The following is a 21,418-nucleotide window of genomic DNA, read 5'->3' on the forward strand; positions in this document are numbered from 1 at the left end:
ACTCCTCAGTGCCCTACCATTTACTGTGCATGTCCTACCTTGATTTGTCCTTCCAAAATGCAACACCTCACACTTGTCTGCATTAAATTCCATCTGCCATTTTCTGGCCCATTTTTCCAGTTGGTCCAGATCTCTCTGCAAGCTTTGAAACCTTCCTCACTGTCCACAACGCCTCCAATCTTAGTGTCATCAGCAAACTTGCTGTTCCAATTTACCACGTTATCATCTAGATCATTGACTATAGACAATTAACAACAATGGTCGCAGCACAGATCACTTCCAGATCCCTGTTCTACTCAGTTTGGCTCCAAAAGAGTGTGTTTTGCATCAGATTGAAGTTCTTTTGGAGTGATTTTACCCAGAAAATGTGGAGCTTACCACAGCAACAAAAATTGCAATTGATAACGAATCTTTTTACCAAGCATATTGATTCTGCGCTTCTGCAAAATACCAAGCCAAATAAGGAGATGAACTAAATCATCAAAAATAAAACAAAAATTCTAAATTCTGAAAGTTAAAGGCAGAACGTGCCAGAAATGTGTCAGCTCCATGTGTTTTTCTTTTATTTGCAAGAAGTTTACGCCCCTACACTGTTGCATGTACTGAGGCAGAGTGAAAAATATATTTTTTTAACCTACCGTACATAATTACAGTGGGGTAGAATAAAGAAAACAAAATGCATAACATAGGTTACAAAGATATGGAAGAGTGTGAATAAAGATGCAATATTTAACTGGGTGATAAAAAGAGCAGCAAACATAGAATGACGGACAAATGGACCCCGATGCAAGACGTAGATGGAGTGGTCGAGATGATTGGCAGAGAAACATTTAAGAGAAAGCTAACTTGATCTTTTCATGTATTCATTCACAGCAGTTGTATGCCATAGAGTTTATTGAGCATACCTAATTTCCTCTGATGTAAGGAGGCAGTTAAAAGTTAGCTGTGAGAGGGAGAAAGGGCTAAATACATATGCTGAGGGTGTGGGAGATGATAGGGGTGCAACCTGAACTCCAGCATGGGCCCAATTGATGAATAGACTATTCTTCCCTGGATTATATCACAGGTGTTAAATTTAGACTCTGAATTTAACTTTTGGCTCACCAACTTGTGGGAAGGTGATGACAAAAACAGTTAATCTGAAGCAATTTACTGATGGGATTAACAATCACCCTTACCACTGAATTGTAACCAATCAAACATTGGCTGTGATCACCCCCTTAAGTCGTGGCTGGAGAGGGCATAAGTGAGAAGCATTTCCTATACTTGACATATTGTAGGAAAAGAACTTACTGTGGCTTTCTCTTTGAGTCTTTGCCAGAAATGCTCAGTCCATTGAACCAGTTCATATGCATTAAATTGTGCACGTCACCTTGTCACCATGCCATTTCTGAATCATATTCCATCATGCAGTAGAGAACATTGACTCTCCTATTATCATGTCTGAATACACTTAACTCAAAGGCTCAAATGGAATATTGTTATTGTGCAGCTAAGTTATTGCCTCCTACTCTATGAATATTTTTATGGTTAAAATAATAAATCAGTTAAATGATTTTTTTTGCAATACATCAAAGTTGTTTCAATTTCAAATGTTCTTCATTGCAGAGGTTTTAGGATATGATACAGTTATTAAAGGTGTTGCATAAAAGGACACCTTTATTTAGATGGGCAAAATATTTTGGTTGAAAAGGAGCAGAATGTAACTTTATGAACAGTAAAGGACAGAAAGTGGAAAGATGATAACAATTTACTGCCCTAATAGAGATATACACACAGTGGCCACTTTAATAGCTACACCTGTACACCTGCTTGTCAATCAAATATCTAATTAGATAATCATGCATTAGTAACTCATTGCATAAAAGCATGCAGACATGGTCAAGAGGTTCGGTTGTTATTCAGACCAAACATCAGAGCAAAGTCAAGGGGTGTTTTGAATATCTCAGAAACTGCTGATCTTCTGTGATTTTCATGCACAATGGTCTCTAGATTTACAGAGAATGGTGCGAAAAATTAAAAAAACCATCCAGTTAGCAGCAGTTCTGTGGGTGAAAATGCCTTGTTAATAAAGGACATCAGAAGAGATTGGCCATACTGGTTCAAGCTGACAGGAAGGAAACAGCAACATCAAATAACCACATGTTAAAAATGTCCCAAGGCAGAAGAACATCTGTGAATGCACAGCATGTCAAAACTTGATGCGGATGGGCTATCACAGCAGAAGGTCACACTGGGTTCCACTTATCTATCTAAAAAAGTGGCCACTGTTAAACAGCATGAAAAACAGGCTTTTGGCCCAACTTATCCACGTCCACCAACGTGCCTATCTGAACTGTTCCCATTTGCCTTTGGTCCATAATCCTTTAAACCTTTCCTCTCCAAGTACTTGTCTGAATGTCTTTTAATATACCTGCCTCTAACACTTCTAGCAGCTTGTCCATATACCCCCTGCCCTCTGTTCCATATACCCCCTGCCCTCTGTGTGAAGAAGTTGCTGCTAAGGTCAATTTTAAATCACTCCTCTCTAATCTTAAACCTATGTCCTCTAGTTTTAAGCTTCCCTACACTGGGGAAAATACCGTGAAAATTCACTGTATCTCTGTCCCTCATGATTTTATAAACATCTGAAAGGTCAGTATGGTGAAACATCCCAAGGCACTTCAGGGGTGTGTTTATATAGAAAATAAGGCCTACCCCAAGCGAGAATGATGGAGTTATGGACATGAAACTGTTCTTTAGGAACACTAATCCAATGTTTATTCTCCCCACGTTTTCATTAACTCTCCCTGGGTTCTACCTCACATGGGTTCTCTTCCAGGGGCAGGTGGGAACTATACAAATATGATGGTTCACCTCACTGGAGGGGAAGCATTATCTGGAAGGTTAGCCAGGGTATTTGGGAGGGTTTAAATAGAGTGTAAGTGGCATGGAAACCACAACGGCAGGGCAACAGGTGATAGGGCTTTGGATTCTCTTGTTAATCACAGTCGTGTCATCTTGCCTTTAGAATACTACTTCCTCTTTAGGATGTATATATCCTGTGCCTTCATATTTGCTTCTAGAAATTCCAGCCAATGCTGTTCTGCTGTCTTCCCTGCCAGTGTTTTTTATCAATCAATTTTGGCCAGCTCCTCTCTCATGCCTCTGTAATTCCCTTTACTCCACTGTAACACTGATACACCTGACTTTGGCTTACTCTTCTTAAATTTCAGGATGAATTCTATCATATTATGATCACTTTCACCTCAAGGGTCCTTTATCTTAAGCTCCCTAATCAATTCTGAATCATTGCACAACACCCAATCCAGAATAGCTGATCCTCTAGCAGGCTCAACCACGAGCTGCTCAAAAAACCCATCCCATAGGCATTCTAGAATTTCCCCCTCTTGGAATCCCACACTAACTTGATTTTCCCAATCTACTAGCATATTGAAATCCCCCATGACTATTGTATCTTTGCCCTTTTGGCATGCATTTTCTATCTCCCACTGAAATTTGTAGACCACATCCTTACTACTGTTTGATATATATATAACTCCCATCAGGGTCCCTTTACTCTTGTAGTTCTTTATCTCTACCCAGAAGGATTTAACACTTTCCATCTTCAGTGCATCCATAAAGATTTCTTGAAACAGGATGTAAAGAAAGCACAACAGTGCCTCTACTTCCTTAGGAGTCTGTGGAGATTCACCATGCCATCAAAAAGCTTGACAAACTTCTATAGATATGTGGTAGACCGGCTATATTATGGCCTGAAATGGGAACACCAATGCTTTTGACTTTTCTGAGGAAGTGACAAGGGGCTAGATATAGGTAAGGCATGGATGGTATCTACATTGATGTTAGTAAGGATTTAATAAGGTTCCTTATGCTAGGTTGATTCAGAAGATAAAAGTGCATGGGATCATGGGTGAAATGCAAGTTTAGATTCACAACTGGCTTGTCTACAGAAGAGAGAGTGTAGGGATGGAAGGACAATATTCTGACTGCAGGTTCATGACCACTGGTGTTCCACAAGGATCAATGCTGGGACCTCTGTTATTTGTGATACATATAAATGATTTGGATGAAAATGTAGATGAGTGGATTAGTAAGTTTGTGGATGACACCAAGATTGGTGGAGTTATAGACATTGCTAAGGACTATCAAGGAATACAGTGGGCAGAGAGATGGAAGAGTTTAATCTGGGCAAGTGTGAGGTGTTGTGTTTTGGGAGTTTCCAAGATTCAAAGGTTCAAAGGTCTAATTTAATGTCAGAGAAATGTATACAATATACATCCTGAAATGCTTTTATTTTGCAAACATCCATGAAGACAGAGAAGTGCCCCAAAGAATGAATGTAAGAACCCCAGTCCCCCCCAGTTCCCCTCCCTCCCGTGTGTAGTGGCAGCGAGCAACAATCCCCCCTCCCCCACCGGCAAAAAAAAACAAGCATCGGTACCATCACCGAGCACTCAAGTGTGAGCAAAGCAACAGCAAAGACACAGACTTGCAGTTACCCCAGAGACTTAGTGTTTCACTCAGCATTCAACATACCGCAGATTCTCTCTCTCCCTAATAAGGGAGAAAAAGATGTCTCCATTTTCCCAGCGAGCGGGGAGACATAACAAACAACTCACTGGTTTACGATGTTGAAAGTCCATTACGTCGCTTTTTCCAAGCTCTGTTCTCCAAGACCTCAAAGATCCCGGGTCTTTGGGCACATAGCAGATATCCCGACACACGAGTCTCCTGCCATGACACCAACCCTCGACCCACCCATCTTCTGAACCTCGAGGTCTTAGGCTTCCAAACCTGAGCTGGACAGTTAGGCCGAACCCTTGGCGTGCCGAACAATGGCCAGTCCTGAAACTCCGAGAACAGGTCCCATTCCCGCAAAGAACCAAAGTCAGCGTGTAACTCCAGGTTAGGGTCTTCAAAAGAACCCTGAAAGGGAAAAATAAATAAATGAGGAAGTATACAAGTTACAGTGGATGCATAGCTCATTGAAAGTGGCAAAGCAAGTGGGTAAAGTGGTAAAGAAAGCACATGAAATACTTGCCTTCATTAGGAGAGGTTTGAGTATAGAGTATATAAGAGTAAGGAAGTCATGCTGCATCTACATTTTATAAAAATTCAGTTGGACTGCACTTGGAGTGTTGTGTGCAGTATAGGAAGGATGTGAAAACTATGGGGAGGATGCAGCAGGGGCTTACTAGGATGCTGCCTGGATTAGAGAGTATGAGCTGTAAAGTAAGGTTAGACCACGTCATGTTGTCCTCCCTACAGCGTCAGAGGCTGAGGGGAGACTTGTTAGAAGTTTATAAAACTATGAGAGACATAGAAGGGAGACCGTCAGAATCATTTCTGCAGAGCAGATGTGCCAAAGACCCAAGGATCTTCTCTTAAGGTTGGTGGGGCAGGGGTAAGGTTGAAAGCAACCTGAAGTGGAAGTTCCTTACACAGAGATTGGCAGGTGCTTGGAATAGATTACCAGGGACCATAGGGGAAGCGGTTTGGTGGAGTTTAAGAGGCTTTTAGACAGCACATGAATCTGAAGGGAATGGCAGGATATAGGTGATAACAGAGGAGGGTATTTAGTATAAGTTGGTATCAAGGTTAGCCCAACATTGTTGGCTGAATGGCCCGTTCAGTGCGGTATTATTCCATCTACACTCTAGTTGGAATTTACAGCAGCCAGTTAGCCTGCTAACTGGTACACCTTTGGGCTGAGGGAGGAAATGAGAGCACCAAGAGGAGACAGATACAGTCACAGACAGAACATGCAGACTCCACACTGACAGCTAGAAATGTGAGGCAGCAGCTCTGCCAACTGTGCCACGGTTTACCAAAGATTTAAGCATGCAGGAGGCTAAAGGAGCATGTTAAAGAAGAGGTAGTTCTAGTAAATAGGACCGGATTTTGTTAGCTGTGTTCCAAGAAAAATTCTTGGGATATTTTTCATATGAAAGGTCCTGCATAAATGCAAAGTGAAAAGAAAGTTGGGATGCCCTAAAAGAGATGTGAAAGGCACTATACACATGCAAGTTACTACTCGGGACCCTTTCTAGTATATATTCACTGAGCAATGCCAATGTAAATGAGATATCAGCACACATTGGTATGATGGGTCTTTACTTAAGCCATAGGTTCCAGTGGTGGGATGATGGAGATGGGGTATATGCAGCTGAGAGTGGGAGCAAGCATGGACGCCTGGTTATGAACGGGTTCTTGAACCAACCTGCACAACTGTAATCCTTTCTCAGCATAGGAACAGCTCTTGCACTACCATGGGCATAGTATCCTGACCACTAGCATCATAGTCTGGTATAGCTATTTAAATGCGCAGCAATGTAAGAAGCTGCAGACAGTAATAGATCTGGCCCAATACCTGATTGATAGGTCCCTCCTCACTTTGGGTATTTTCTAAATGAGGTACGGCCTGAAGAAGGCGACACCTATTGTCAGAAATCCCCTTCATCCAGGACATGCCATCTTTTTGCAGCTACCATTGGGCAGGAGGTACAGAAGCCTGAACTTACACACCACCAGCAAATGCTTCCCTTCTACCATTATGTTCTTGAACCAATCGGTACAATCCTAATCATTACCTCAGTATGGAAACTCAGTGACCACTTAGGCACTTTGCACTACAGTGAAGCTTTTCGTTTGTCCTATTTGTGTATATAAATTATGTTGAATTTATGTTTCTTTTGTGAATGTTGTGTCCCTGATGCTGTGTGCTTGTGGTGCTGCTGCAGGTACGTTATGCATTACACCTGTGTACAAATGCACTTGTACACAGGTTCCAAGATTGTCAAGCCGAGGAGTGGCGGTGGGGACAAGCTCCCACTGCCTAAAAGTGCTCCTCATGGCATGTGCCTCAAATAGCCTCTGACAACCAAGTCCAATGCCTGGCCTTCTCATGTGGCTTAGCCTCTAAGCCCGGCGGAACTGTTTCTACTGACAGGAGAAGGGGCGAAGGCGGGTCCTGGCGCCTTAAAACCAGTGCTTTCGGTAGATGGAGCTCGTCAGCCTGGGAAGGCAGTCCATCTAAGAGAGAAAAAACTCTGATTTCAAACCTCCACTGCCTTGCGGCCATACCCACTCATGGGAAAGGCTTCGGGAGTAAACCCTGAGGACAAATCCAGAGCTGGAGTCCTTAAGGCAGTCCGACGTTGTCCTCAACCTCGCTCTGGCAACTCCTGCGACATCACCGGTGCCAAGCTGTATTGGCCCTTGCCCTTCCCCTGGACAACATCAGTGGCATGGAGAGGGGAGACTTGTTGCTTGGGCCACTGCTGGTCTTCCATACAACCTTGCCCCAGCCTGCACCCTGGAGAGGACACTCCAGCGTCGCCTCACCGAACACAGACTGAAGCAAGACTTTCCAGGTGCAGATCCATGGTCTTGCGAGACTAATGGATGTCATCATGATCCCACATGACAATAAACTCAACTTTGATTTTGCCTCTGATTGTGTGCTCTTTGCCCTGATGTTTTGTTTTGCACAATCTTTTTGTTTCTTCACCATCTGGTATCATTTATGCATATTTCCTATGTCTGTGCGTTGTCCATTTAGCTGTGATGCTGCAGCAAACAACCTTTTATTATACCTGTAGCTCACTGCACTTATGTGTATGACAATAATCTCACCTTGACTTGACCTAATGTTACTTTTTGCTTGCTCCCCTCTCCTCAGACTACCCAGACGGTACTGGTGGTGATCGTGGTCTTCTGCCTCTCCTGGCTCCCCAGCCACGTGATCGCTCTGTGGACTGAGTTTGGCAGCTTCCCGCTGACCAATGCCTCCTACATCTTCAGGATAACCGCCCACTGCCTCGCCTACAGCAACTCCTCCGTCAACCCCCTAATCTACGCCTTCCTGTCAGAAAACTTCAGGAAATCCTACAAGGAGGTATTCAGATGCAAATTCCGCAACACCTCTCCTCCGAATGAAGTCAAGGAGCTTCGAACTACAACAGACGTTGTGTCATCTAATTGCAGCGCTGATATGTGATCTGAATTAAGACTGGGTCAGTGAGGCTAATGGTAATACCATAACATTCACACCAGTCATCCATTTTAATGTTCAGTAACGTGAGTGAATCTGCAGATGCTGGAAATAAATAAAAACACAAAATGCTGGCAGAACTCAGCAGGCCAGACAGCATCTATGGGAGGAGGTAATAATGATGTTTCGGGCCGAAACCCTTCATCAGGAGTGAAGTAGCATGGGATGGTCGAGGGGGGAATAAGAAGTGGGGGGAGGGATGAAGTAGAGAGCTGGGAAGTGATAGGCTGAAGGGAAATGGGCTAGGGGGTCATCGGCGCTCAGTCCTCCAGCAGTGGTGGGATCTCCCTGTGGCCACACACTTCAATTCCACAGACCACTCCCACTCCGATATGTCTGTCCATGGCCTCCTCTACCATCAAGATAAGGCCACACGCAGGTTGATGGAGCAATACCTTATCTCCTGCCTAGGTAGCCTCCTACCTGCCGGCATGAACATCCAACTCACAGACCTCCGTTGATACCCCTGCCCCCCCCCTTACCCCCATCCCTATCTATTATTTTAGTCTGGTTCTCTTTCTCTCTCTTTTCCCCCCTCACTATAATCTCCCCCCAGCCCTACCTTTCTTTCTCTTTTATTTCCCATAATTCTCCACCTTCCCCCCTAGCCCATTTCCCTTCAGCCTATCACTTCTCAGCTCTCTACTTCATCCCTTCCCCCACTTCTTATCCCCCCTCGACCATCCCATGTTACTTCACTCCTGATGAAGAGTTTCGGCCCGAAACGTCGTCACTACCTCCTCCCATAGATGCTGTCTGGCCTGCTGAGTTCTGCCAGCATTTTGTGTTTTTATTAATGTTAAGTAGTCTGTTCTGTTGGAGATCATTAATCATTTTTGGGAGCAAGGAATATTGGTTGAAGTTATACTAGTGCACAGGAAGTGAATATTAAGGAACCCAATGGGATAACAATTCAGAGACATGTCACCGTAGCCTGTTCATTCCAAAGGGGATAATGTTCTGACAGCACCATTGACTCTGGAATCAAATGGTGTGTGTTATTTTCCACTTGAGACACAAGTATGCACAATGTAGATTTGAACTCTTAGTGCAGTGTTGAGGAAGTGTAGAACTGTTGGAGATCTTGTTTATTTAGTTAGTAGCTAAATTGATTTCCCTCTACTTTATTGGATATAAATAAAGATCCAATGGGAGTATTTTGAAAGAGTTGGGGGGGAGGTGTTATTTGCTGCTGTATCCTGGACAGTGTTGGTCATTCAATCAACATTGGGGAACAGACATGTTCATAATTATATTTCTTTACATACAGGAGCTACAGTGTGTATAAAAAGTATTCATCCCCTTTGGAAGTTTTCATGATTTATTGTTTTACAACATTGGAACACAATGATTTAATTTGGCTTTTTTGACACTGATCAACAGAAAAAGTCTCTTCCGTGTCAAAGTGAAAACAGATCTCTACAAAGTGATCTAAATTAATTACAAATATAATACAGAAAATAATTGATTGCTTAAGTATTCACCCCCTTCAAGTCGGTATTTAGTAGATGCACCTTTGGCAGCAGTTACAGCCTTGAGTCTGTGTGGATAGGCCTTGCAACACTTTTTTTTGTAATTAATTTAGATCACTTTGTAGAGATGTTTTCACTTTAACATGACAGTCTTTTTCTGTTGATCAGTGTCAAAGATGCCAAATTATATCCATTGTGCTTCCATATTGTAAAACAATATAACATGAAAACTTCTGGGGGGTGGGGTGGTGAACATATTTTATAGGCCCGGTATCTGAATGCAGTTGGCTGACTCGTTCCCTTCGTTATGATGGAGATTTATTTCATTAAATATAAACTAACTGGGATTTTAAAAAAATTTTTTTTATTTATTAATGAAATTTTTAAGAGAATTACATAAAATGAATAGAATATTAGAATAGTGAAAAATTAATATTAACCCTCCCCCTCCCCTTAACCCTTCCCCCCTTAGATCCCTATCTGAAAAAAAAGAAAAAAAAAGAAAGAAGAAAGAAAGAAGGATTGCCTGGATATCGGAGGATCCCCACATGCTCCATGGAGTTCAAAATAACTTTAGTTTTTATTTTCCCCAAATAACTTATAGTTTTATCTTCAAAGGACCTATATATTTAATCCTACCTTTTGTAGATAGGGGTGCCAAATTTTCAAAAATATATCATATTCATTTCTTAAATTATAAGTAATTTTTTCAAGTGGAATGCAGCTATATATTTCATTATTCCAACGGTCCATAGTTAAATATGAATCTGATTTCCAACTAACTGGGATGTTCTGAAAGGGTTGTGAAAGGCACCATATAAATGGAAAGTATTAATTTACAAACTCTTCAATATATAAAGTTTCACTGATCAATACAGTGATCACGCTTTAGTAATGAACAGAGCGGCAATGGGAATGAGATAACAGTATTACTAAGCTTTCACTAGCATTGCCAGCAAAGCCAGTATTGATTACCTATCACTAATTGCTGTGAGATGGAATGGTTTGCTCAAGTAGTAAAGAGAAGACAGATGTTCTGGTGCGGTTTGCATTTGCATATATGCTGGATATAAAGACGCCAACTGAGAATGGTAAAATGCGGGAAACACTCAGCAGGTTAGGCTGTGGAAAGAGAAAAAAATAGAAAAATTTAGATCAGAGACCCTTTGCAGAATGGAAAAAGAAAGATAGCAAAAGAGTAATTTTAACTTACAAAGAAAGAAATGGGAGGAACTGATAACAAAGGGAATATCATCGATACAGTGAGACTCCATAAAGATGGCATATCTCCATCTACTAGATTTGTTTTGAAACAGCAGTTCAGTGGGTCCGTGATTTTCATTGCTGATGGACTTCTTTATCCAACCTTCTATGGTGCCTCTGGCTGACTTTAATAAAAGCTAAATGTTGGCAGACTTTTTGGAGAAGTAAACACACTGTGGACTTTGGGCCTTGTATGAGCAGCCTGCACTGAGCTCTGAAACCCATCAGTCAGGCTTGATGTCAACAGAACTTACCTTTAAAAAGGCACAGAAGCGACTCTTTAGTGGGTCTGCTCCTAAATATATTGTGGCTATTCACTGAAGTTTATAATTTGTACCTTTAAGTTCCAACTGAGGTTTCTGAGGGAAGAAACATGAGATCTGCATCTGGTAATGATACTGGGAAACATCAACGCACTACAGGGAATCACGCACAGAGGTTCCAGAGACAATTTACCAATGGCTGTAATTTCGGGCAGAAATAAGTTGTGCTTTCTAACATCACTACAGTGTTTAGAGGAGAGACTTCACCTGAAAATGGACACTGCATCCAATTTGTAGCTTCTTGAGATCAATTTAAAGGTAGAGATCAGAACATCTGATCTTTTTTATTATGTTCTTCTGCCAGCCCTATGAGGCACTTTTAACATTAGTTGTATTTTAAGTTGCAAGATGAATACATGTGGGCTGGAACACAGGATTAAGAATTTTGCTGTGGGTATTGGCATAATGTCATAGGCAATTTCAGGTTCCATTAGTGAAAAAAGATTGACTTACCTTACAGTTGCTTTGCCTCCTATGGATTGGTCCCTGAATTGAGGGAAATTTCTTGTGAAGAAACAATCATGAAGATTGGCCTGAAGAGAACACCGGGAGGGATTGGCAGGACTGGTGTCACAAGGCACATGCTTTGATTTAATAGATTAGCAGCGTAGTTCTGAAATGTGGAAGCACTTCTGTCAGCAGAGCATCCTAAATAATTGGGACTGTCTCTATCCCAGAAGTCTGAGGATGTTCGTAGAGTTATGCATCCCCCTGAATCAGCAGAAAATATCATGCATGCATGCATTTATGCTGAATCCATTTTTGTCCCCAACCCATTCATATTCTATCACTTGCCTGCACGAGGGATAATTTACAACCATGAATTAACCTCACAACTCTCATGCCTTTGGTCTGTGGGAGGAAACCCAAAGTGCCTGGGTGAAATTGGTGTTGTCACAGACTCCACACAGACAAGATTGAGTATGGTCACTGGCGCTGGGAAACAGCACTGGCTGCACCCTGTGTGCTGCCCGCCTCAAAACTGTGATAAATTGTTGGACGTGACAGGAAACAGGAGTTATATAGATTGATTTGATAGGTGAACCTGAGGCCTTAGTTCAGCTGTGATCATATTTCAAGCAAGACCAGGGTTATAATTTATCATTTATCACCACACTATAAGCTGCATTCACCAGGTTAATGCAAGCTGCTTCAGTAAGAAGATTAAGAAGAAGAATGAGATTAGCTTTATTTGTCACCTGTACATCAAAGCATTGAAACAGATTGCAAAATGCTTTACAAACAAAGAAACATAGAAAAACTACAGCACAATACAGGCCCTTCGGCCCACAAGGTTATGCTGAACATGTCCCTACCCTAGAAGTTACTAGGCATACCTATAGCCCTCTATTTTTTTCTAAGCTCCATGTACCTATCCAAAAGTCTCTTAAAAGACCCTATCTTATCCGCCTCCACCAGCTTTACTGGCAGCCCATTCCACGCACTCACCACTCTCTGCATAAAAAACTTACCCCTGACATCTCCTCTGTACCTACTCACCAGCACCTTAAACCTGTGTCCTCTTGTGGCAACCATTTTAGCCCTGGGAAAAAGCCTCTGACTATCCACATGATCAATGCCTCTCAACATCTTATACACCTCTATCAGGTCACCTCTCGTCCTCTGTCGCTCAAAGGGGAAAAGACCGAGTTCACTCAACCTATCCTCATAAGAGATGCTTCCCAATCCAGGCAAGATCCTTGTGAATCTCCTCTGCACCCTTTCTATGGCTTCCACGTCCTTCCTGTAGTGAGGCGACCAAAACTGAACACAGTACTCCAAGTGGGATCTGACCAGGGTCCTATATAGCTGCAACATTACCTCTCGGCTCCTAAATTCAATTCCGTGATTGATGAAGGCCAATACACCATACGCCTTCTTAACCACTGAGTCAACATGCGCAGCTGCTTTGAGCGTCCTATGGACTCGGACCCCAAGATCCCTCTGATTCTCCACACTGCCAAGAGTCTTGCCATTAATACTATATTCTGTCATCATATTTGACCTACCAAAATGAACTACTTCACACTTATCTGGGTTGAACTCCATCTGCCACTTCTCAGCCCAGTTTGGCATCCTATCAATGTCCCACTGTAACCTCTGACAGCCCTCCACACTATCCATAACACTTCCAACCTTAGTGTCATCAGCAAACCTACTAACCCATCCCTCCACTTCCTCATTCAGGTCATTTATAAAAATCATGAAGAGTAGCGGTCCCAGAACAGATACTTTGATAACATCAATGACCAACAAATTCCAAGCATGTGTTGTAGAGCAGCCTGCATTTGTTGCCAATTTTCTGGTATCACCAGAGTATGCCTACAACTTCCTAGCCATAACCTGTACATCTTTGGATTGTGGGAGAAAATCAGTGCATTTGGAGAAATCCCCTGCAGTCGTGCGGAGAACATACAAATCCCCTACAGACTGTGGTCGGAATTGAACCCTGATCCGTGATTGCTGGTACTGTAAAGTATTGCACTAACTGCTATGCCACTGTGATGCCCTTTTTCATATCCTTCTCCTCTTCCTCACCCTCTTCCCTATATGATCAGGCAACCTTAAATCATTTCAAAAGCATTGAATTTCAGAGTGTATATCTTGCTAGTCGAGATGGGGGGAGAGAGGATCTTTGCATGAACTTTGCTTGGGCCTGTACTCACTGGAATTTAGAAGAATGCATGGGGATCTCTTTCAAACCTACTGAATGTTGAAAGGACTAAATGGAGAGAGGATGGAGAGAGGATGTGGAGAGGATGTTTTCTGTGGTGGGGATATCCAGAACTAGAGGCCACAGCCTCAAAATTGAGGGGTGGCCTTTTAGAATGGAGGTAAGAAAGAATTTTTTTAGTCTGTGTATAGTGAATCTGTGGAATGATCTGCCACAGACTGTGGTGGAGGCCAAGTCCGTGGGTATGTTTAAGGTGGAAGCTGATCATTTCAGTCAAGGCATCAAAGGACATGGCGAGAAGGCAGGTGTATGGGGTTGGGTGGGATCCGGGATCAACCATGATGGAATGGCAGAGCAGACTCGATAGGCTGAATGGCCTAATTCTGCTCTTATGTCTGATGGTCATGAATTGTACCAGATATGAGGATTTTCATTGGGATTATTCTTGGACTGGAACAGGTTAAAGGGACTTTTAATGTTTTAGTAAGAAGAGCAATGTTGAGTCAAGTATTGAAGTTCTGAAATACTGTGCAGCCTACAAATGTACAGTTGAATGAAAAGTTTTTCCTTGGTACCAGCTACCATTGGTAAGGCTGTCATTCATTGCCCATCCCAACTTGCCCTTGACAATGGTTCAGCGATGCCTCCTCACACCCATGCAGGAGCTGTGGAGAAAAGGCTCTAGCAGTGGGAAGTTTTAGGATATTGATTCAGTGACAGGGAAGGAATGACCCACTGAGTCAGGAAGCCATGGAACCAAAGACAGTGGCATTCTTGTACATGTGCCAGTGTTTGCAAGATGTTGGTGTAGCCTTGCCAAGCAGCAGTGGTACAAACAGTAACCAAGATGAGCCAGTGCTGGAAGGTATTTTTCATAATCTATGCTTATTCTTGTGTAATTTCCTGCTATAACCTCCTCCAGAGCTATAAATACTATCACCTCTGGCCCTTTGGAATATTCTACTTCCATCATTCCACTAGCATCCATTAACAAGGTCCTAAACTTTGAAACTCATGCTCTCTTGCACTTTGATCACTTATGCCTGGCTCTCAACTCTTTGTCTGATTCTCTCTTCAGTTCCCTAGGCCCAAAAGTGTAAGACTCATGCACCTGCCTCTCCTTTGTAGCTTAGGTCCAAAGCTCTGAAGCTAATTCCTCTTTTTATTCTTCCTCTTTTTTCTCTCCCTCTCCCTCTGCCCTCCCCCTCTCCCCCTCCCTCCCTCTCCCTCCCTTTTCTTTCCTCCCCCACCATCTGTTTTTACTCTGTCTCTGTGTTTCGTCTCCCTTTTTCATGGACCTAGAACACAGAAACTTCCAGGACAGTAGAAGGACAGGAGCATGTTGCCAGATTTAAATAATCCCTTCTGCCTGAGCATGATCCATATCCCTCCATCATTGCATATTCATGTATCTACCTGAAAGCCTTTAGAACAGCACTAACATGTCAGTTTCCATGACCACCCCTGGCTGCCTGTTCCAGGCTCCTATCACTCTTTGTGCCTAAAAAAAAAACTCGCCCTGCATATCCCTTGTAAACGTTGCCCTCTCACCTTAAAGCTTTGCTCTCCAGTATTGTCAATTTCAACCCCAGTAGGACAATAATTTTGAGTGTCTACTCTATCTATACCTTGCAAAATCGGATAGGCCTGTCAGGTCTCTGCTCAGCCTACGCCGCTCCAGTAAAAGCAATGATCCACCTCTAATAAAATGTCCCATGTATAGCTTTTACTTTCCCTGCACACCATGTTGCCCTGCATAATTATTGTGAATGATAATAATTAATACTGTAAGAACTATATTAACTCTAAGTATCCTTCAACAGATTCGGAGTGTAGCAAAATTATTCTGACATGTTTTGGACTAGTGATAAGTAAGTGTTAAAAGCAAATTACCACTGTATGTGTGTTTGACATGTGCTTCGCTTGTCACTTGTTTTTGACATCAGAAAACTTAATGTTTGTTCATGCAGTTCATTCTGACAGCCTCAACCTTCGGGCGAGTAGATTTAGGACGGAGATGAGGAGGAAGTGCTTTTCCCAGAGAGTGGTGAACCTGTGGAATTCTCTGCCCAATGAAGCAGTGGCTCTCCATGTTCTCTTCCAAGCATTCCGGCATGGGTGAATCAGAGCTCTGGTGGACGGCCCTCTGCAGGTTACAACGGGGTTGGTAACCAAGAAGCACCTTAAAAGGTTGCATACCTCTGGCAGAGGGAGTGTGTAGATCATGGGACAGCTCAGCCCAGAGCAGATACCTTTTCCACCCGGAGGTGGAGAAGCATCCTAAAAACTCCACTGGCTGATTGTCTCTTTCTGACTGACCGTTGGTGTGTGGATGATAGCCAGAGGACAGCCTCACTGAGATGTGGAGGAGGGGGAAGTCTCACCAGAAGTGGGAGATGAACTGTGGGCCCCAGTCTGACATAATGACCTGAGTGAAGCAGTGGGGGTGACCTACCTATTAGAGAATCAGGGCCACTGTCTCAGTGGCCGACAGAAGCTCAGGAAGAGTAATGATTTGGGCCACCTTGGAGGGTTGGTCTGTCACTGTCATGATCACTGAAGCCCCAGTGAAATGTGGAAAACTGTGATGAAAATTCACGGTGATGTGGGACCACGGGTGTCAAGGACTGGTAGGGGCCGCAGGAGCCCAGAGGGTTGGAGAAATTGGACTGGGTACATTGAGGGCAGAGGAAATGAACAGACATCCATCTATGATCATGGTGGGCCACTGGAACAGGCATTGCAGAAAATCCAGAATCAGTCGTGCGCCTGGGTGGCCAGAGAAGGGTGAGGAGTGCGCAACTGGATGGCCTCAAAGTGCATGGCCGCCAACACATACATGTGGATGTCAGGTGTGTCGGCCTGAGTAGGCTCATGCTGTAGGGCCCGGCATATCTGGTTCCCAAGGTCCCAGATTATCAGGATGAGGATCTGAGAGGATGGAATGATCTCTGTTTCAACTGGGTCGAACTGTCATGATGGGGTGTCTGCCTTAGTGTACTTGGAACCAGGTCAGTAGGAGATAGTGAAGTCGAATTGCTTGAAGAAGAGGGCCAAGCAAGCCTGATGTGGGTTGAGTTGACAGGCCTATTGGCAGGTTCTGGATATCAGTCCAGATCAGAAGGGCCCAGTGTTCCCATCAGCCAATGTCTCCATTCCTCCGAGGCTCATTAAATGGAGAGTAGCTCCCTGTTTCCAACTCCATAATGGCATGCTGTAGATTTGGACTTACGCAAGGAGAAGGCACAATGGTATATCATCCAGTACATTCCTCACCTGGAGTGGATGGCCCCAGTGCCCATGTCTGATGTGTCCATCTCTACCACAAAATGTCTGGAGGGGTTTGGATGGCAGAGATTGGGAGGGGTGGTGAAGCACTTCTTGAGCTCTTTGGAAGTGTGGTCTACGGGAGCAGACCAGGTTATCTGTGAGGTAGGTGAGAGAACCGGTGTTGTTTCTGATCAGCAGTAGAAGTTCTGGAGGCTGAAGATGCACCGTGTCTGTTTGAGTGGCCGTGCAATGATGATATGAACTTTCTCTGTGTCCGTGGTTATGGATATTTCACAGGAAGGAAATGACTGGGGTGTGGAACTGGCATTTTTCTAACTTGTCATACAGTTTGTTTTCAAGGAGATGCTGAAGGACTGAATGATGTGACAGACGTGGTCTTGGGGCTTCTTGGAAAAGATGAGGATGTTGTTGAGGTAGATGAACACATACCTGTGTTGCATGTCTCAGAGGGTCTCATTAATGAAGGCTTAAAAAATTGTTGGACTGTTGGAAAGTCCGAAAGGCATCTCCAAGTATTTATAGTCGCCAGTGGGTGCAATGATCACTGTCTTCCACTCAACCCCTGGCGGATGCAGGATATATGCACTTAATAGATACAGTTTCATGAAGATCTGGGCCCACTAGCGTGTTTTGAATCTGTTATCCATCAAGTGGGGGCGGGGGAGTTGTCGGTTCTTATATGGTGATTTTGTTGGGCCCATGGTAGACAATACAGGAAAAGAAGACCCTTATCTTTCTCTTAGACAAAGAAGCATCCTGCACTGGATAGGGACTGTGATGTTCGAATGAAGCTGTGGTGTGGTGCCTCAGCAATGTGTTTGTTCATGGCTTGCATCTCAGGAGGGGAGAGGGAGTGCAGACCTCATCAAGCGGGGGTGGTGCCTACATGGAGGTTGATCATGCGGTCGTGTAGGCTGTTAGGAAGCAGGGTTCTGTCTTTCCCTCTTACTGAAGGCAATGGCTAAGTTGTGGTATGCTTGTGGGAGTTTGATGATGTCGAAGGTTTCCTCCATATCCATCTCATGGGGTGAAGTCAACTGAGGTTGCAGGCAGGTGGGTCCCCAATTAAGCAGTGAGTGGGACGACCACATGAAATGAGGGACGTGAGTTGAGAGCCAGGGGTAACCTTAGATGAGAAGAGTGTTGGGTGAGTCAATCAGGAGGAAGTGGATGGACTCATATTAGTCCGTGATGCTCGAAAGCAGGGGCTGCGAGCACGCACTGACCATCCCAGACCCCAAGCAATGTCCATCGTTGGCTATGATGAAGAAGTAAGAGATAGGCTTGGTAGGAGTCCAAGCTGCACGCACACAGCCTGGTCCTGAAAGTTGCGGGCTGTGCTGGAGTCTATCAGAGTCTCCTGTGCACGTAGAGCCATTGGGGTGTGGAGGAGAACAGAGAGAGTGAGTCAGACTGTAGTGCTGAAACGAGGTGTTGGGGGAGCTCTCCTCTAACTGGTGGTGCCGTTTCTCAGACACAGTGGCCGTTTGCATGAGGTGGAAAAGGACTTTGGAATCTTTGTGCAGGATTTCCTGGAACAGGGGTTCCCAATCTTTTTTTTATGTCCAGGACCAATACCATTAAGTAAGGTGTCCGTGGACCCCAGTTTGGGAATCCCTGATTTAAAGGTCTACTTGCAGGTTGAGCCGGTGGTGAGGAAGGCAAATGCAATGTTAGCATTCATTTGAAGAGGATTTGAATATGAGCAAAGATGTCATGGTGAGGCTTTATAAGGCATTGGTCAGACTCCTTTTAGAGTATTGTGAGCAGTTTTGTGCCCCTTATCTAAGAAAAGATGTGCAGGCATTGGAGAGGGTTCAGAGAAGGCTCACAAGAATGATTCTGGGTATTTTTAGCATACGAGAGGCCGTTGAAGAGTCTGATAACAGTGGGATAGAAACTGTCCTTCAGGTGGCTTATGGTCTCAGCCTTCTGCATTTTCTGCTTGATGAAAAAAGGAAGAAGAGAGAATGACAGGGTGGGAGGATCATTGATTATATTGGCTGCTTTTCTGAGGTGGTGGAAAGACAAGTAAATCCCATTTTCCAGCAACTGGTCCACGACTTTCTATACCATGGTGTTTCAAGAGCACAACTTCATTTTTGGCAGTGAAGTCCCCACCATTCCCAGGTAGTGAGTCTTGGGTTCCAACCAACATCTGAGTGGAAAAGATATTCCTTATATCTCTTGAATCCCCCAATTCTTGCCTTAATGTAACTGTGAATGATATGAGAGACCCATCAGTGCATGAATGAAGCTTGGCCGGCAATAATGATGCCAATAAATGGACAACACTGATGTAGCATTGGTTCATGGCTACAGAAGGAGCTTCAATCTGGAAGACAGATCGTAGTGTAAGAAGCAGACCTGTGAATGTCTCTAAAAGATGAGAATTTAAGCTCAGCTCAAACTTGGGAACAAGGCCCTAGGCTTTGCACTGAGTGCTGTACTCCTGAATCCTGAATTTCCAACACTAGTCTTCAAAAGTACTTCTTTATCTACAAGGCATTTGTGCATCATGGAAGGCACTTTATAAACACAATTATTTTCTGAATTTCTGGTTTAATACTGGAAAAAATAATGCATGGCAATGCCATTGCTCTGAAAAGGGACATAAAAGTTGCTATATAAAGGCAAGTTAATCTTTTGTCTTAATTTGTAGTTAATAGCAAAAGTGGAAATTATTCAACCTTCCCTTAACTATATATGACATGTGCTTCTCCAATTTGTTGCCTTTTGAGACTATGTCGCCATATAGTTGTGAAGCATAACTAGAAGTTAGGATTAAGTATTACAGTGTAGACGCATTAAATTGTGAAGCAGATGAATTGAATTATGCGGGCTCTCTGGAGATACAGTAAACCCGAGGCCACTGGCAGGGGATCCTTGAGTCACCTTCCATCAGGAGTCGAAAGTTCTTTCGGTTGGTCCAGTTTTCTGTGCTGGCCTTCGCAGCACTGGATTAAACCACATCTTGCCCACTCTAAAGCAGACCTGAAGCTTGATAATTCATCAGATAAAGGTGATAAGAACTCATGCTCTGCCGCACTTGTACTAACATGTTGGAAAATGGAAGAATCTTGATTAGAGGCTCTGATCAAGACCAGAACCGATTTAGGCAGAGGCTTGTGTATAATTCCAGGAATCATGGAGGTTTCTATATGGATATGTGATGTGGTGTGATTTTTAAATCATCCAAACCAGCAATCAAGAGATTAGACTTCAAACCTGCTGTGTCTAAATGCGGTTTGCTAATTTGTAATGAAGGACCAGAATAGTTTCCTTAGATTAAAATAACACATCTGTCCACATACGCCTTTCAAGAAATAAAATCTGTTTTCCTTCTTCTGGCCAAACTAAGTATGAGTACCTGTCCATCAGCTGTCTCTTTAATGTCTGCTGAACCTAGCAAATCACGCAGTTCAAGTCTAGTTACGGATGGTAATAAATGCTGGGCTTGTCAGTGACACCAAAAGTCTGAAAAACATATGATGTAACCAGTGAGATAATTGTGGAAACAAGGCTTAAGGCAATGTCCTGCTTCAGTTAAAGCCAACTTTAGTGTCATATGCACAAGTACATGTCGCACAGGTGCAATGAAACATTTACATACAGCAGCATATAAAAGTACATGGCATCATATAAGCTGCACAAAAAGAAAAACATAAATTAAACATAAACAAACACAAAATGCTGGTGGAACACAGCAGGCCAGGCAGCATCTATAGGGAGAAGCAGTGTTGACGTTTCGGGCCGAGACAACTTCGTCAGGACATAAATAAACATAAATATGCACAAGCTTTACAAGATAAGTATACAATTAGATTAAAGAAAACACTAAGTCCATTTTAATAGAATGTTGTTATAGTGATGCTAAACTGTAGTGATTAGGGTTTTTCCAGTCGGTCCAAAAACTGAATAGTTAAAGGGAAGTAGCTGTCCTTGAATCTGTGGGTGTGGGACTTGAAGCTTCTCTCACTCCTACCTAATGGTTATTATAACATATTGGGACTACTCACTGGGAAAATTACTGCCATTTATTTGAAATTTAGAATATTATTGGTAATTTTAAGACAATTTGAAAATTTTGTCTCCTATCTTGTTCGTCGACATCAGCTGTAAGATGCTGATCAGGTTAATCCTTTCTATTCCATTATCTGAATGCTAGGCATTAAATAATGCTTTAATCACACATTACAGTACAGCACAGTTACAGTACAGCATGTCAGTAGTTCTGTGGGATTCAGCCAATTTCTACAGTCACCCAGAAAATAAATAAGATTTTTATGTTACTGATGCTCCAATGGGCTTTGTATACAGTTATACTTGGTAAAGCAAG

General features: G+C 43.2%; 1 protein-coding gene and 1 pseudogene across 1 annotated transcript in view; both read left to right on the forward strand.

Moving 5' to 3' along the window:
• galr1a (galanin receptor 1a) overlaps positions 1-8,072 on the forward strand; it is a 40,514-nt gene extending 32,442 nt beyond the window's left edge. The window contains exon 3 of the mRNA XM_073071082.1: positions 7,685-8,072. Within this exon, the coding sequence (XP_072927183.1) occupies positions 7,685-8,002 (318 nt within the window). The 3' untranslated portion in view covers positions 8,003-8,072. The remainder of the gene's footprint in view (positions 1-7,684) is intronic.
• Positions 8,073-14,538: 6,466 nt separating this feature from the next.
• LOC140741611 (cytosolic Fe-S cluster assembly factor NUBP2 pseudogene) overlaps positions 14,539-21,418 on the forward strand; it is a 169,707-nt pseudogene continuing 162,827 nt past the window's right edge.

The sequence above is a fragment of the Hemitrygon akajei genome, chromosome 1 (assembly GCF_048418815.1).
Source record: "Hemitrygon akajei chromosome 1, sHemAka1.3, whole genome shotgun sequence".
Taxonomy (NCBI): domain Eukaryota; kingdom Metazoa; phylum Chordata; class Chondrichthyes; order Myliobatiformes; family Dasyatidae; genus Hemitrygon; species Hemitrygon akajei.